General features: G+C 48.1%; 2 protein-coding genes across 2 annotated transcripts; both read right to left on the reverse strand.

The window, feature by feature from the left end:
- Positions 1–483: 483 nt before the first annotated feature.
- LOC119403080 (dehydrogenase/reductase SDR family member 9) lies at positions 484–9,232 on the reverse strand. The gene is made up of 5 exons (XM_037670029.2): positions 9,098–9,232; positions 7,213–7,396; positions 4,948–5,080; positions 1,782–1,964; positions 484–679 (listed from the first exon to the last, which is right to left on the reverse strand). Exons 2-5 carry the CDS (start codon positions 7,337–7,339, stop codon positions 484–486), a joined length of 639 nt encoding a protein of 212 aa, XP_037525957.1. The 5' UTR covers positions 7,340–7,396; positions 9,098–9,232.
- On the reverse strand, positions 9,081–10,432 carry LOC119403081 (estradiol 17-beta-dehydrogenase 2). Its single transcript, XM_037670030.1, has 2 exons — positions 10,213–10,432; positions 9,081–9,301 (listed from the first exon to the last, which is right to left on the reverse strand). The coding sequence occupies exons 1-2, from the start codon at positions 10,430–10,432 to the stop codon at positions 9,081–9,083; spliced, it is 441 nt and encodes a 146-aa protein (XP_037525958.1).
- Positions 10,433–12,730: the final 2,298 nt, after the last annotated feature.

Here is a 12,730-nt window from a genome sequence, read left to right on the forward strand (position 1 = left end):
GAGTGGACAGATGTCTCATCGTATTGGAAATATTTGATAGTGCCTCTTTTTTAACTGAGCCGGTCTTCAAAAAGAAGTTCAAAGTGGTAGGCGACTGAGTCATTGGAGCGAGATTGAATGAAGACAAGGCTGGTGTTTCGACAGAAAGCAGCCAGCAGTAGCAAAAATTTTGCCTTTCTAGGCGAGCATTGGGTAATACAGGTCTACATCAGCCGTCCTGTAGCCAACCTGGATTAGGCAGTACTAAAGAATGCTGGTCGCATGAAAATAAACACGGTAGTCGAAGTCACGTGACTTGGTAAGCCTTCGCTAGACTGCATCGCCTTCGAGATCGGTGCTTATTTCTCCTCAGACATGAAACATCGTATACTTTGTCAAATAATGCCGGTGGAATAGGCCACGGAGGACATCGCCTTCAACAATTTATTCCCGCCCCCGAAAAGCGCCGACTGGAGCGTCCATGGTGCAGTGTGCGTTGGTGGATCAGTGCGTCTTGGTTAACTCCATGGGCGTAGCAGGGCTGGCGAACAACTTTCCGCGTGACTTGCTCTTCGGCTGGAAAACGTTAATGAGCACGCTGTCCAGCATCTCGATGGGCAGCAGCTCGAAGAGGCTGCACAGGGCAACGTCCGTGCTGCCGCACCGGTACCGCGCCTTGGGGACCGGATCTGTCAAAGCACTGGAAGGATGACACATTAAGGGGGTGCTGAAACCAATTTTCGAAGGTACGTTCACTCTACCAAACAAATCTCCGGTATACAGAGACCGCTCTGAGCAGGTTTGAAGCTCAGTAATGCTGATAATCTTCAAAACTGGCTAGCGCGAAACCGACAAGGACTAAGAAGACACTGATGTACAGGACAGGCGCATCAGTGTTCCTTTCTTAGTCGTTGTCGATTTCGCGCTAGCCAATTTTGAAGATTATGAACCAACTAGCCCAGCAACGCATACTGTTAATGCTGATAAGATACTTTGTTTTGATATGAAAGCTAATTTTCGCATGGCGCACATACTGACATCGACACTAAGCGTGACGTCAGGCTACAGTGTCAATTCTGGTGACCAATGAGAAAACGCACTTACGAAGAATAAGATTTGTGAGTTCGACCCGTCTTCGGCATTTCTTGAAAGTGCTTCTAATTGTCGTCGTAGCTCGCGCAGTGGCAGCAAGAACAGCGATGCGGCGTGTTCTGTGTCACTCTTTCCAAGGTGACGCGTCGGTTCACTAACCTCCATAGATTTCTCTATGCGCATGTCGGGGATTTCGGGACTGAGCTTCTAACTAGTGTGATTAAAGAACTCTGCTTGCAGTTTTGTCCTAGCATGCGAAATCCACATGGAGCCGTTCTTGTCGCAGCAAAGGCAATGACCTGTTACGATAGCGATCCTACGGGATGGTAGCTGCAGTTCGAGTAGACTGTGTCATCAATATCGTCATAATCACAACCACCGCCAATGACCAGGCTGAATACGCCCACTGCAGGGCAAATGTCTCTCTCATGCTTCGCCAATCGCCCAGGTCCTCTGTTTGCTGCGGCTACGTTATCCCCGCACACCTCTGAAATCTCATCAGCCCACCTAACTTTCTACCACTGTGTGACGTGATCATAAAGAACCGATGCGACAGCTGCTTACGACCATGAGCAGATTTTTGTTGTTGTTGAATTCGTTTTGCGCTAAGTAGCGTCCCACTTATACCTAGTGTGTGACGAACAACAAGAACAACAAACAACAACAACGGCAGCATTAACAACAAGAACAACACTTCATCTGTCTCTCACCAGTGAACTGCCTTGGACACGTCGTTGAGGTTGACGTGCATGTACTTCTGCATGCGTTTGGGGATCAAGTTCTTGAAGGCGTCCAGGTAGACTTGGCCGTACTCTTCCCTCATGGTGGGGTTCATCCTGTTGATGACCTCGTTGATGCCGATCCTCACGTTCTCGGGGTCCGTGATCCTAGTCCTAAAGAGCGAAAGAACGCGTAGTGATACAGAGACTTAATGTTACGAAGGGGAAATTAACAACGACCCTTTTGTAACACGAAGCCACAAGGAAATCCACGCGGATTTCTCAGAAATAAAGTGAATTTTTCTTTATTAAGCCTTCCGACACCTTGAGGGATTCTGTGTCCACGTGCTTCCAGATGTCGATTAAATCGCCCTCGCGCAGCCAATTGCTAGCTTCCTGCTTAACTCACTTGGTAGAGCGAACACCACGAAAAGACGTTGGTCCCGGGTTCAACCCCCGGAACAGGATGAAGTTTCCGTCAACTTAGAAGCTCTCTTCATGAGTAATCCGTATGGATTTCCTTGTGTCTTCGTGCTACAAATGGGTTGCTGTCAAATTCGCCATGTTAACCCTTCTGCCACCTTGCGGGATTCCGCAGAACCGATTAGCAGAGACATAATGTGATCTGCACTCGACGAACGGAGTATGTCTCAATATGTGAGACAACAGTCCTCGTTGAAGCGTTGCCTGCAGTCTGACATCTTATTTGGTGCACCACTGTTAGCCGTAGAAGCGATGAAAATTCTTGGAACACGGGGTGTTCCAAGGATTTTTCATCGCTTCAAACTTCCGTGTTCCCCTGAACTTCTATGTTAGTCATTGTGCATCAGGCCTTGGTACTTGAAGCCTATAGAGTGCAAATTGAACATGTCGCTGCACATCTATGTTTGTTTAGAAAGAAAGGTAAGCGATTTAAAGTACTTTGTTTGATTCAGCTATTGGGAACGTGTATTCAGCTGTCCCTATGAAACTACCAAAAGTGTTTATGAAATAACGGGGACAATTTAAAGCACTAAGTGCTGTATGTAATGTGAGAGAGAAGTATGCTGCCCCTGAAAAATACTAAAAAGGTAATAACACCACAAAAACAGAAGTTGGTTGATGTGTTTAGAAAATAAAGTGAAACGATTTAAAACACTATATCTGCTGTGCTATGGGAGAGTGATAGAATGTCCCAAATGCCTGCCCGTAAATAGACACGAAAAAACGAGGCCATTAGAAGTTGGTGTATTTAGAAGGAATGGTTAACGAATAGTGGGACGAATAGTAGAGTATTGTGTACTCTAGAGAACCCTAAGCCATGCGGCTAATAAACAATCGTTGGAAAGTGTGTATCAGGAGGTTGTTTAGAACAACTGTAATCGATCTACGTGTTTAGCAAAATGAATGAAGTTGAGGAGTGAGACGTATTCTTCTTTGGGGTAGCGGTAAACTGTCTCTACAGTTTTCGGGGAACGCTGATAATCACTCCCGTCCTCGTCCACACCGGCGGTGATACCAAACGGCAAGGGGGCCACTGCGCATGTCCCTGGATTCGCAAAGGCCTTATAACCAAGCAGAGCGAGCTGTCAGGGGGAGTGGTCGGCGAGCGTTCGCGAGGTGTGCTTGTGTGCGCGGCGTGTGGTCCGCCGGGGCCAGGGATAGCGGCACCGGCGGTGAACTTGCTCGTGGAAGTTGCCTCTTGTGTTTTGCTCTTCTCGCTGTGACGTCTTTGAAGTTTGCTTGTACTAATAAATGGTTTTAGTGTACCTTCACTTACACCCATTCTCTGGAGTAGACGATAAGCAACCCCACAAGTTCTAAAAACTGATCCTGTGTTTAGAACAAGAGGAAAATGATGTACTGTGCTATGGAACAGCTGTTTGCAGCTGTCACTAACATGTCTTTAGAAAAATGAGAAACGACTGAGAGTACTTTGTATTCTACTATATGAAAGTTGTATGCAGCAGTTCCTGCTTTTAAGAAGTAAACGGGTATTTGTTTAGAGAAAGAAGTGAGCGATTTAGCTCACTGTTCACTCTACTATGGGAGCTTATACTATAGGCTGTTTTTTTTGTATAGTTAGCTAACTATGCTATAGGACACCAATCTATACAGCTAACTCTACTATAGGCACCTAATGAATAACCATAGTATTGTGTTCAGAAAAACTTACTAAACCGAAAGCCTTCGATGCCTCATCAAACGCGGAAAGTGGCCGTCGGCGTCGCCTACACGAGTGATGCGGGAAAAAAAAGAAAATCGCTATCTTCATGTGTTGACGTCATCAGGACGTCACAGGTCACCAAAATTTGTGACATCTTCATGACGTCACATGACGTCATCACATGACATCGTCGCTTGGTCAAAGGTGGGCCAATGATAAAGGCACTGGAAAACCACGGGAGGTGTAGAAAACTTCCAATTCCTCCGCTCCCCGAGGCAGTCCGAAACCACGTTAGGTGTGGAAAGTGTTCGGACGGGACCAATACTGTCGACTGAGAAAAAAAGCTCACTGGGTACCTTTTATTCGCCTTAGACGACTCGAAGGCGAAAGCACCATCTTTTATCATTTTCTTCCCTGTCAATGTATTGATCCTCCTCCTTCAGGATCGGAGACACGGCAAGCTTTCAGCAAATCACCTGGTTTTGCACCAAGCGACGATCTCATCGGACGTCGCAAATTTTGGCGATGTATGACGTGATGAGGACGCCATGTGGTGACGTCCCCACATAATTTTTTGCATCCCTCCCGTCACCGACGAGGGACACGAACGGTCAATTTTCTCGTTTGATGAGGCATCTAAAGATTTCGCCTTAAAAGAAGATAGCTTTCGCCTTCCAGTATTTAAGGCAAATACGTAAGAGACAACGTGACTTACTATATCATGGTCGACTACCATCAAAATCTTTATGACAGTATTGCTTCGGTAAGACTGGTTGTTCAAATAAAGCAGTGTCAGGCATTACCACACATGAAAATTTGCCCCATTCCTTTCCCAGGCTCAACCTCTCGCACGCAACCCAATTCCGAAGAGGCCGTGTTGAAGAATTTTCGCTGACGTAAGAAGATATCTAATTTTTAGCAAAACTGCATTGCTTTTATTGTTGACTGCAGTTTGAGAATAATTTTCCCACAATATTTCCCGGAAAGTTCCTGAAAACGAAAGGATCTCACTTATACAGCATGGGCTCCACCGTGGACACGTTCACTTGCCACTTGTGTAGCTCACGCCGCAGGCCGTCGGCGAGTGAACAGAGCGCCGCCGCCGCCGCCGACGCCCCCACAGATCCAGGTATGGACATGCGGCCTGCACCGGAAAGCGCGCAAAATGAGCAACGAAATGTCAGAGCCAGATAGATCTATAGATCTGCATTGTACGGTAAACAGGACGGAACATTTCACACACACACAAGAAAATTGGTCACGTATCTGCGTAAGGGGAGAAATTCGGCCTTGTTGGTAAGACATTAGGAAAAATTTTGCAGCGCAAAATAACACAAGGACGAGAAGGGAGGACACAACATTTGTGCTTCGCTGCACGACGACACTTGTGCTTCGCTGCAAATGTCGTCGAAAGACGATAGCCTTCTGCCGACCGTTTTTTTTTTTCTGCGGGCCGTTTCTGCGCTGTTTCAGCGCAGCCTAAAAATTTTTATGATACATGGTGTTTTTACCGAAAATAAATAATGAAAATATGCGTTTTTCTCAATAGTCAAGGCTTTCAGCAAGTGGGCACCCCCCCCCCCCCGAAAAAACTTCCTGGATACGGGCCTGGACTGCACCGACGTATCCGCTCTGTACGAACGCTTGTGGGCTTGTTGCTTCCGTGCACCAACTCCCATGCCAGTGGCGAAGAGCAAAGATCTTCCCTTGTTTCACTACCAAGTCGAGTGGCCATGCTAAATACGTACATCTAACGTGTAGCGTTGACGGTACGTCCACCTTACGTTGTAATGGTCCTCTAATCCCCGTCAGTGAGGCAGCACGGCTACGGCTACGCCGACGGCGTGTGATTGCGTCTCGCGTGTCCATACGATCGCCATTTCATTTCATTTTGTTTTATTAGCTTAAGGAGCCTAACCGGTTGTTACATAAGGGGTGGTTATGAAAAAAAAAATCACAGCATATCCACGGAGTGAATGACGATGAGTGGGCGAAGCTGCGGAGGTTCATCGGTAAACCGTGAATCTTCCGTGAATTCTGCCCAGTACATCATCACCTACGTGAAATCGGGCGCGTTTATACTAAAGGTTCGATGAGAGTTATGACGACTTGCAGCTCACTTTAATTTTACATGTACGCTGTGAATTTTTCATTGTTTAATCACGCACAGGAGAAATCGCAACACACGCAACTACCTTGGAGGTCAAAATCCAGTGCCTATATACGGGGTGGTCAGTGAACGGCTGTGCAGCGCGAGCGGTCGGTTTTTTCAATCAAGACGCTGCCGCGACGCTGCCTGCGTCGGCGCCGCTGCGCCGCGAGGCAAGATGGGGGGGGAGGGGACCGTAGGAGAGGAGAAAGGAGGGGGGAGCGTAGAGAGGAGAGGGCGATACATATCACGTACTGTACGGGAGATCGTTTACGCCGGACAACGGAGACGTGACAAGGTTAGACTAAGAGGAGCTACGCCCCTAAAAATTACACCATTTCCCGCTAAAGGGGACCATGAAGCGATGCGAAGGCGGAGCACTTGCACGATCGCGTTCCGTTGGCGTTCTTTGGGCATGCTACCGACCTCGCGTCGTGGAACGTCTTGTCTTCCCCTTAGCCTGGCGTTAGTTTCTCACAGGGCGAGCGGGAACGCAAGGCGTGCCGAAGAGGGGGCAGCGTAGGAGAGGAGAGGAGGTGGAGGGGACGGCCCCATTCGCTGGTGCTCATCGCGGCGTTGCGCAGGAGAGAATTTCGGCATGTCTAGCCCGCGTTTCAGAGGAACAGTGGAAAGGGGGAGGGGAGAGGGGAAGTGGAGAGGGAGAAAGGGGAGCTGGGGAGAGGGAAAGGGGAGAGCGGGACAGGGGAGAGGGTGAGGGGAGCGGGTATGCGCATGCGCAGTAAGGGTGGTCACGCCGCACACCACCACCACCACCGGATTGAACTCCGCCATAAGATACTTCGCATCTAAAAATAATACAGGAGTAGCCCACGATGTTATTTTACAAGAAGCTTGTTAGTTTTTTCTCATGAGGGTAGATGAGGTGGTGATAGGTGCAATGTGGTGGGGCAGGCCATTCCAGTCTTTCGTGTGCGATGAAAAAATGATGACGAGAAGGTGACAGTACGTGCATCGGGGCGAGCAACATTTAGAGGATGGCTTGTGCGTAGTGAAATGTGTGAGGGGGGTAGAATGCAAGGTGCAGTGTAATCTAATTGACGTAAGCGCAAGTTATACATGTACAAGCTTTTGCGTATAGATTAGGTGCGCCCGTGTTGTCGCCCTACCGTGCACGCTGGACATGATGACGATGCGGCCTTTGCTCTTCCTGAGCAGCGCGATGCCTTCCTTGACGAAGCGCATGGTGCCGGTGACGTTGACGGCGACGAGCCAGCGCAGTTCGTCGTACGACATCCACTCGAGCTCGCCGTAGTTGGTTCACGCCCGCGTTGGCCACGATGCCCCACAGCTCTGCGGTCCAAGCGACGCCTTTGTTACGCGCGCTGCGACAAAACGTCCAACACGCGCGTCGGTGGGTGCGAAGGTGCCAGCCTATAGTGCAATATTGTGGCAATGCGAATTGCCTAATGCTGATGTTCGGCCTTGTTGGTGTGACATAGTAACATTAAAGCGCTTGATGGACAGGGACACAGGAAGAGCACAATACGAGCGCTAACTTTCAACAAGCGGGTTTTGAGCAAGTGCTTTATCTTGTGACACTGCCGTAGACATTGTCTCGTAGGTCAGCAAAAAAATGTGAGCTCACTCAGACTCACTCTAGAAATATATTTTGCGCTTAGGGCTCACTCGGACTCAGATTCAACAAAATTTTCCTCAACCGGACTGACTTGGAATCAGACCCACTAAAATTTTTCTCAACCGGACTCTCTCGTACTCGAACTCACCAAAATATTACACTCACCCTGACCCACTCAGACTCACGGCCTGATCTGAGTCTCAGTGAGTCTGAGTCGTCTCACGAATGAGTTGCCGACCTATGATGCCTAGAGAGGGCGGCTGCGTGTTATTCTGTTAGGAAAGGAACAGGGTTGTAAATTTTCGAAGCCTATAGATAGCTTGCATGCGAAGCCCTGGACTCAGTTTCTGAACGTACTGGTATTCCAAGATGGCGGCTTTGGTGACAAAGAAGTTGCGATTAACCTTGCTTCAGTGTGACAATGACGTGGCAGGAACGGCATCTGTACGTGATTAACGAAATAACCTGCTTGCGATGTTTTGATAACATTATTGTGACATAAGAACTTCGCGTCCCCCCGTGCTGGTGCTCCAAAACGGCTGGTTTCAGCGACGTCAGTGCAAGCCATCTTATAGACGATCTTACGTAAGACACATGGGCGCCACCACCTTGGGCTGTTAACGGAATATTTTTGTACCTCGTGTACGAAAATTTGTACCTCGTGATCGAAAGGAAACGGCGAATACACCCACCAACCGTTTTCATGCGCATGAGACCTAAAGTAGCACTGTTCGTTTAATTCTTAAAGATAGAAAGCGGCAAGGTTAGTCGCCCAATATGCAGCACCGAAACCTGCCCGTTAAAGTAGCCTATAAGCAATCATCGGTCAGCGTTACGTACATGTAACGAGGGAGTGAGTAGGACAATAAAATTATCGGAAAGAGTAGGCAGGGGATTTGAGACAGCGTGCGGAACGGACGTACACGCGCCTGCCATCTTCATCGACCAAGCCGCGAAGGCTGCGTGCACTCAACAGCGGGGTTCGTAAAAGAAGAGTGAGGGACGCCATGTTGCCAGCGACTGCTCATTTACTCCCGCGAATGCCACTTTCGTTCATAGTGCAGGTTCGGTTAGGTTAATAGGTTATGTTCGGTTAGGTCAGGTTAGGTCAGGTTAGGCTAGGTACGGCTGCAGTGTTGGCCCGGAAAAAAATAAAGCAGCAGTCTTCTATGCCTCTGGTAGAACAGCTAAGAGACAGCGCACACACACCTTTTCTAAAGGATGAAGCTTTAAAGGAGAAAGATCTAAGCCAATAGAAAAGTATTGCAGAAACAGTGACTTGGTACCTGCCAGATATTTGAATCCGCAGTACTGTATGGTCTGGGAAGAAAGCCTACCTTTGAAAAGCCCTTCCCGAAATTAGATATGTTTTGTTTGCGGGTGCGAATGGTTTTCTGGTTATGCTGCGGACGCACCTTTGTCACCAAGTTTCGTGGTCACCGTCTTGTAAGCCTGCACGATGCTGTCCTCTTCCATGTAGTCCAGGGGCACCACGTTGACCCGCATCTCCTTGAGGACGGTGGCTCCATCCGAGCCGGGGTCCATAACGCCGGCGTAAACCTCGAAGCCGTGTTCATGGAGACGGCGGGCAGTGTGCAAACCCCACCCGCTGTCACAGCCTGGTTTTAAAGGGTGAAATATTAGCAAATGCAAGGCCGATCACGTACTGGCAAAGATATACCGCTTTAGCAACAAAGGTACACAAAGAGGAACGCTAAGTTAGCTGAGTGATGAAGTGTCCATTCCCGACTATCTTTATTAATTTTGATGTGATGAGCTCATTCGGAAATTAAGGAGAAGGGCGTAAGTTACGTCACGGATTTGAAAATTTTGTTTCCGTTCTGTAGGGTCTCGTCGAGTGTTGTGAAACTCATTGAGTTCAGTCCTCGTCTCTTTTCGAGTATCAGTTTGCCTGTCTTCGCTGATACACGTTGAACATGCGCCCGAAAAAGGCATAATTAAAACTCGGGGCTTTACGGCGAGCTGATGCGCAAACTCCCTGAAAGTATCCCATACCACAGCTAACACTCTTGCATCTTCACTGGTTTATCTAAGCTATCTCTACCTCAAAGATTCCATGTCAAGATGTATTTTTCATATTTACGCTAAGCGGTTTCGGTTACAGAAGCGAGCGAACACGTACCTCTACAATAAACGGTCGAACAATCCTTTCCACGTTATGAAAAATACGATTACATAACAAACAATGAGATGAGATTGTGTCAGTGAGCTGTACCTGAAGCTTCAGGAGGCTGAAGTGCGAGAAGCAGAGGAGGCAACAAAGGGCAAACCCAAGCGAAAGCGATAGGAACATTTTGCCACATGTAACCGCGCCGCAAGCCCTCAGCACCAACTAGTTCAAGAAGTAGTTTCCTTGAAATGCGCGTCCCACGTGGTTAAGTCCTCTTCTTGACATCTGTCTGGGCTCACTTGCACAACGGCCACACCACTAACACTATATTCGACGCACAAACGGACGTTGGGGGAGACAGGGAAACAGCGATGCGAACTCGGGGCCTCGATATCTCACCGCTGATGAAGACGGTGGGGTGCTTGAGCCGGACTTCTTTGCGGTACTTGCGGTCCATGAGCTCGGCCAGCTGGAAGCCGACGATGCCGGCGAAGATGAAGTTCGAAAAGATGCTGACGAGGAAGCGCAGCGGAGGCGTGACAGCGAGTACGAGGAATGTGAGGCTGGAGAGCACGACCATGCCTAGCAGGCGGTCTCGGTCACCGCCGGGATGCTCCATGGCTTTCTAGCGTGGTCCACCACAAAGTCACCACGGGTGGCTCTAAGGCGGACAACTCTCCCCCACCCACCACCGCATTTGGTGTCTTCGTCTTCTTTCGCACAAGACGGTCGGATCGCGGAACCTAAACTTGCCTTGACCGATTGTCCCGCAGTGGGCATGAGCCATAAGTTGAGGGAAAAGCAGCAACGAATATGGTTTCGAGCACCATCAACATCATCTAGGCTGTACAGCAACAAGTGTTACTTCACGCTCGAGTACAGACTTGAGCAGTACCTCAAGAACTCTACATCTTTAGTGAGCTTCCTTTCACCTTGTTTAGTTTTATTGCGATAGCAATTATATGGACACTCGAGGCGCAGTTTTGCCGTTGGCGTCATGTTCCGAATGAAGTCCAAATCGAGAACATGGTCCCGCACGTCGTATGTTCTATGTGGGAGTGAAAGCTTGCGAAGGCTGCAGACGGGCACGGCTCGAGCAGAGTTGAAACGTGCCGGTCGGCTCCATTTGGCGAAGCAGCATGAAGGGGTGTCGGCGCGTGTGTGAGGAAGGGGGGCGGGGGGCTGCGTCGCTCGGGCAGCAAATGCGACCTTTGATCATAGGGGCGTGGTTGCGATTGCTGGCGAGCGCGCTATCTCGACCGAAACCACTATACGGGTCATACCTTTGTAGGTGCTGTGCACTCACCACTTATTTCACATCAAAGCAACAGACAACATATAAACTGTTTCGCTCGCTGGAGCGGCCATATTCCTTACGCCAGCAGTTTGTAGAGTTACACCAGGTGGAATCCTAAAGGAGTTAGCTGCTTGCCTTAGTTCGTATAACATTCCACTTTGTTGCTATCGTCCTTGTGGCAAAACTGTGACTTTTTTCCGCTTGTTGATGCGCATACCGACTGCAGGGAATTGGAGTGATTCCAATGGTACTGCAGAGAACTTACAGCCACGAAAAAGGGGTCATTATGATCACGAGCATCACGAAATTTGCCCTCAAACAACTGAAATTTAATTACTCCACGGCTGAGCTGACATTCCTTTGGTAGTGTCCTAGAAAAGAGCTTCAGGTAGAATATCTGGAGTAGAAAAATTCATGCCGATTTTCCCGAACCACGCTTCGAGAATGTTTTTCCTCAAAGATAAAAACTGCCCTTCAACCTCCACATCGGACATCTTGCTTCACAAGCGTGCTAGATCAGTAGAACGTACCCAAGCTTTGGCGAAGGCCGCAGAGTGGGCATGACTCTCGTATGGTGAGGGCGACAGCAATTACGACTCGCCATTGTGGATACGAGCCAACACCACTAAAGAAAAAAGCTAAATAAATAAACAAATAAATAAATAACTAACTAAATAAATAAATAACTGGTAAGCGAGTAGGTAAGCAAGCAAGCAAGCAAGTCAAGCTAAGCAAGCAAGTCAAGCAAGGAAGAAATACAAGTAACGCTGTTTCACGTAACACGTACCTCAGGGTAGATTTCAACTCAATGGCTTATGATCCTGAGCTCTTCACTTGTGGAGGGATGAGACAATAGGGCTTTTTAAAAAGACATCGGTCCTCTTGGATCTCTTCCACCCAAATTCGTTAGAGGGTCTGTGATGTTACTTCGATGATCAAAGTGATGAAGATGATTTCCGATGAAATTCAACTATATTGTTTTACGTATTAGATCGATCGCCAAAATCTCCTATCAAATTTGTAATGTTTCTCTTCCGTAACCTGCCTTGTAAAGTATTGTAACATTTTATAAAACCACTCAGTTCTCGGCCAATCCCCCACAATGGGTGGGAGCAGCAGTTGAAGGTGAACAACAGCAAGAACAAGAACTGGTTTAGTGACATATTTTAGCCGCAAAAGAGCACAAACACAAAGCAAAGAAACACACAATGACAGGACGGGCGGCTAATGTCGTTGTGTGTTTCTTTGCTTTGTGTATGCGCTCTTTCGCGGCTAAAATATGTCACTAAGCAAGTACCAACTTGGCCAACAAACAGTCTTCTCAAAACAAGAACTGGCCTTGGGTACAGGCATTCCTATTCTAACTACCGCATGCGCTTACGTATTACACAATATGGCGAACCTATTTACTCGTACCAGCACCGGCTAATGTTGGCTAGTGCTGTTTAATGTGCTTAAAGTTAACGCTAACCAGCCTTAAATGATTAACGTTGGCTAGGCTGATGTCGATCCGTTGTTGCAAGCGCAACATAGTCTTCATTCAGTCACATCCTGATGTATAAGTAGTCGAGAACCCTCTTTCATTTCTTGCCCTCCACATTTTATAATAGCGAGTTCGCT

This window comes from Rhipicephalus sanguineus, chromosome 8 (assembly GCF_013339695.2).
Source record: "Rhipicephalus sanguineus isolate Rsan-2018 chromosome 8, BIME_Rsan_1.4, whole genome shotgun sequence".
Lineage (NCBI taxonomy): Eukaryota > Metazoa > Arthropoda > Arachnida > Ixodida > Ixodidae > Rhipicephalus > Rhipicephalus sanguineus.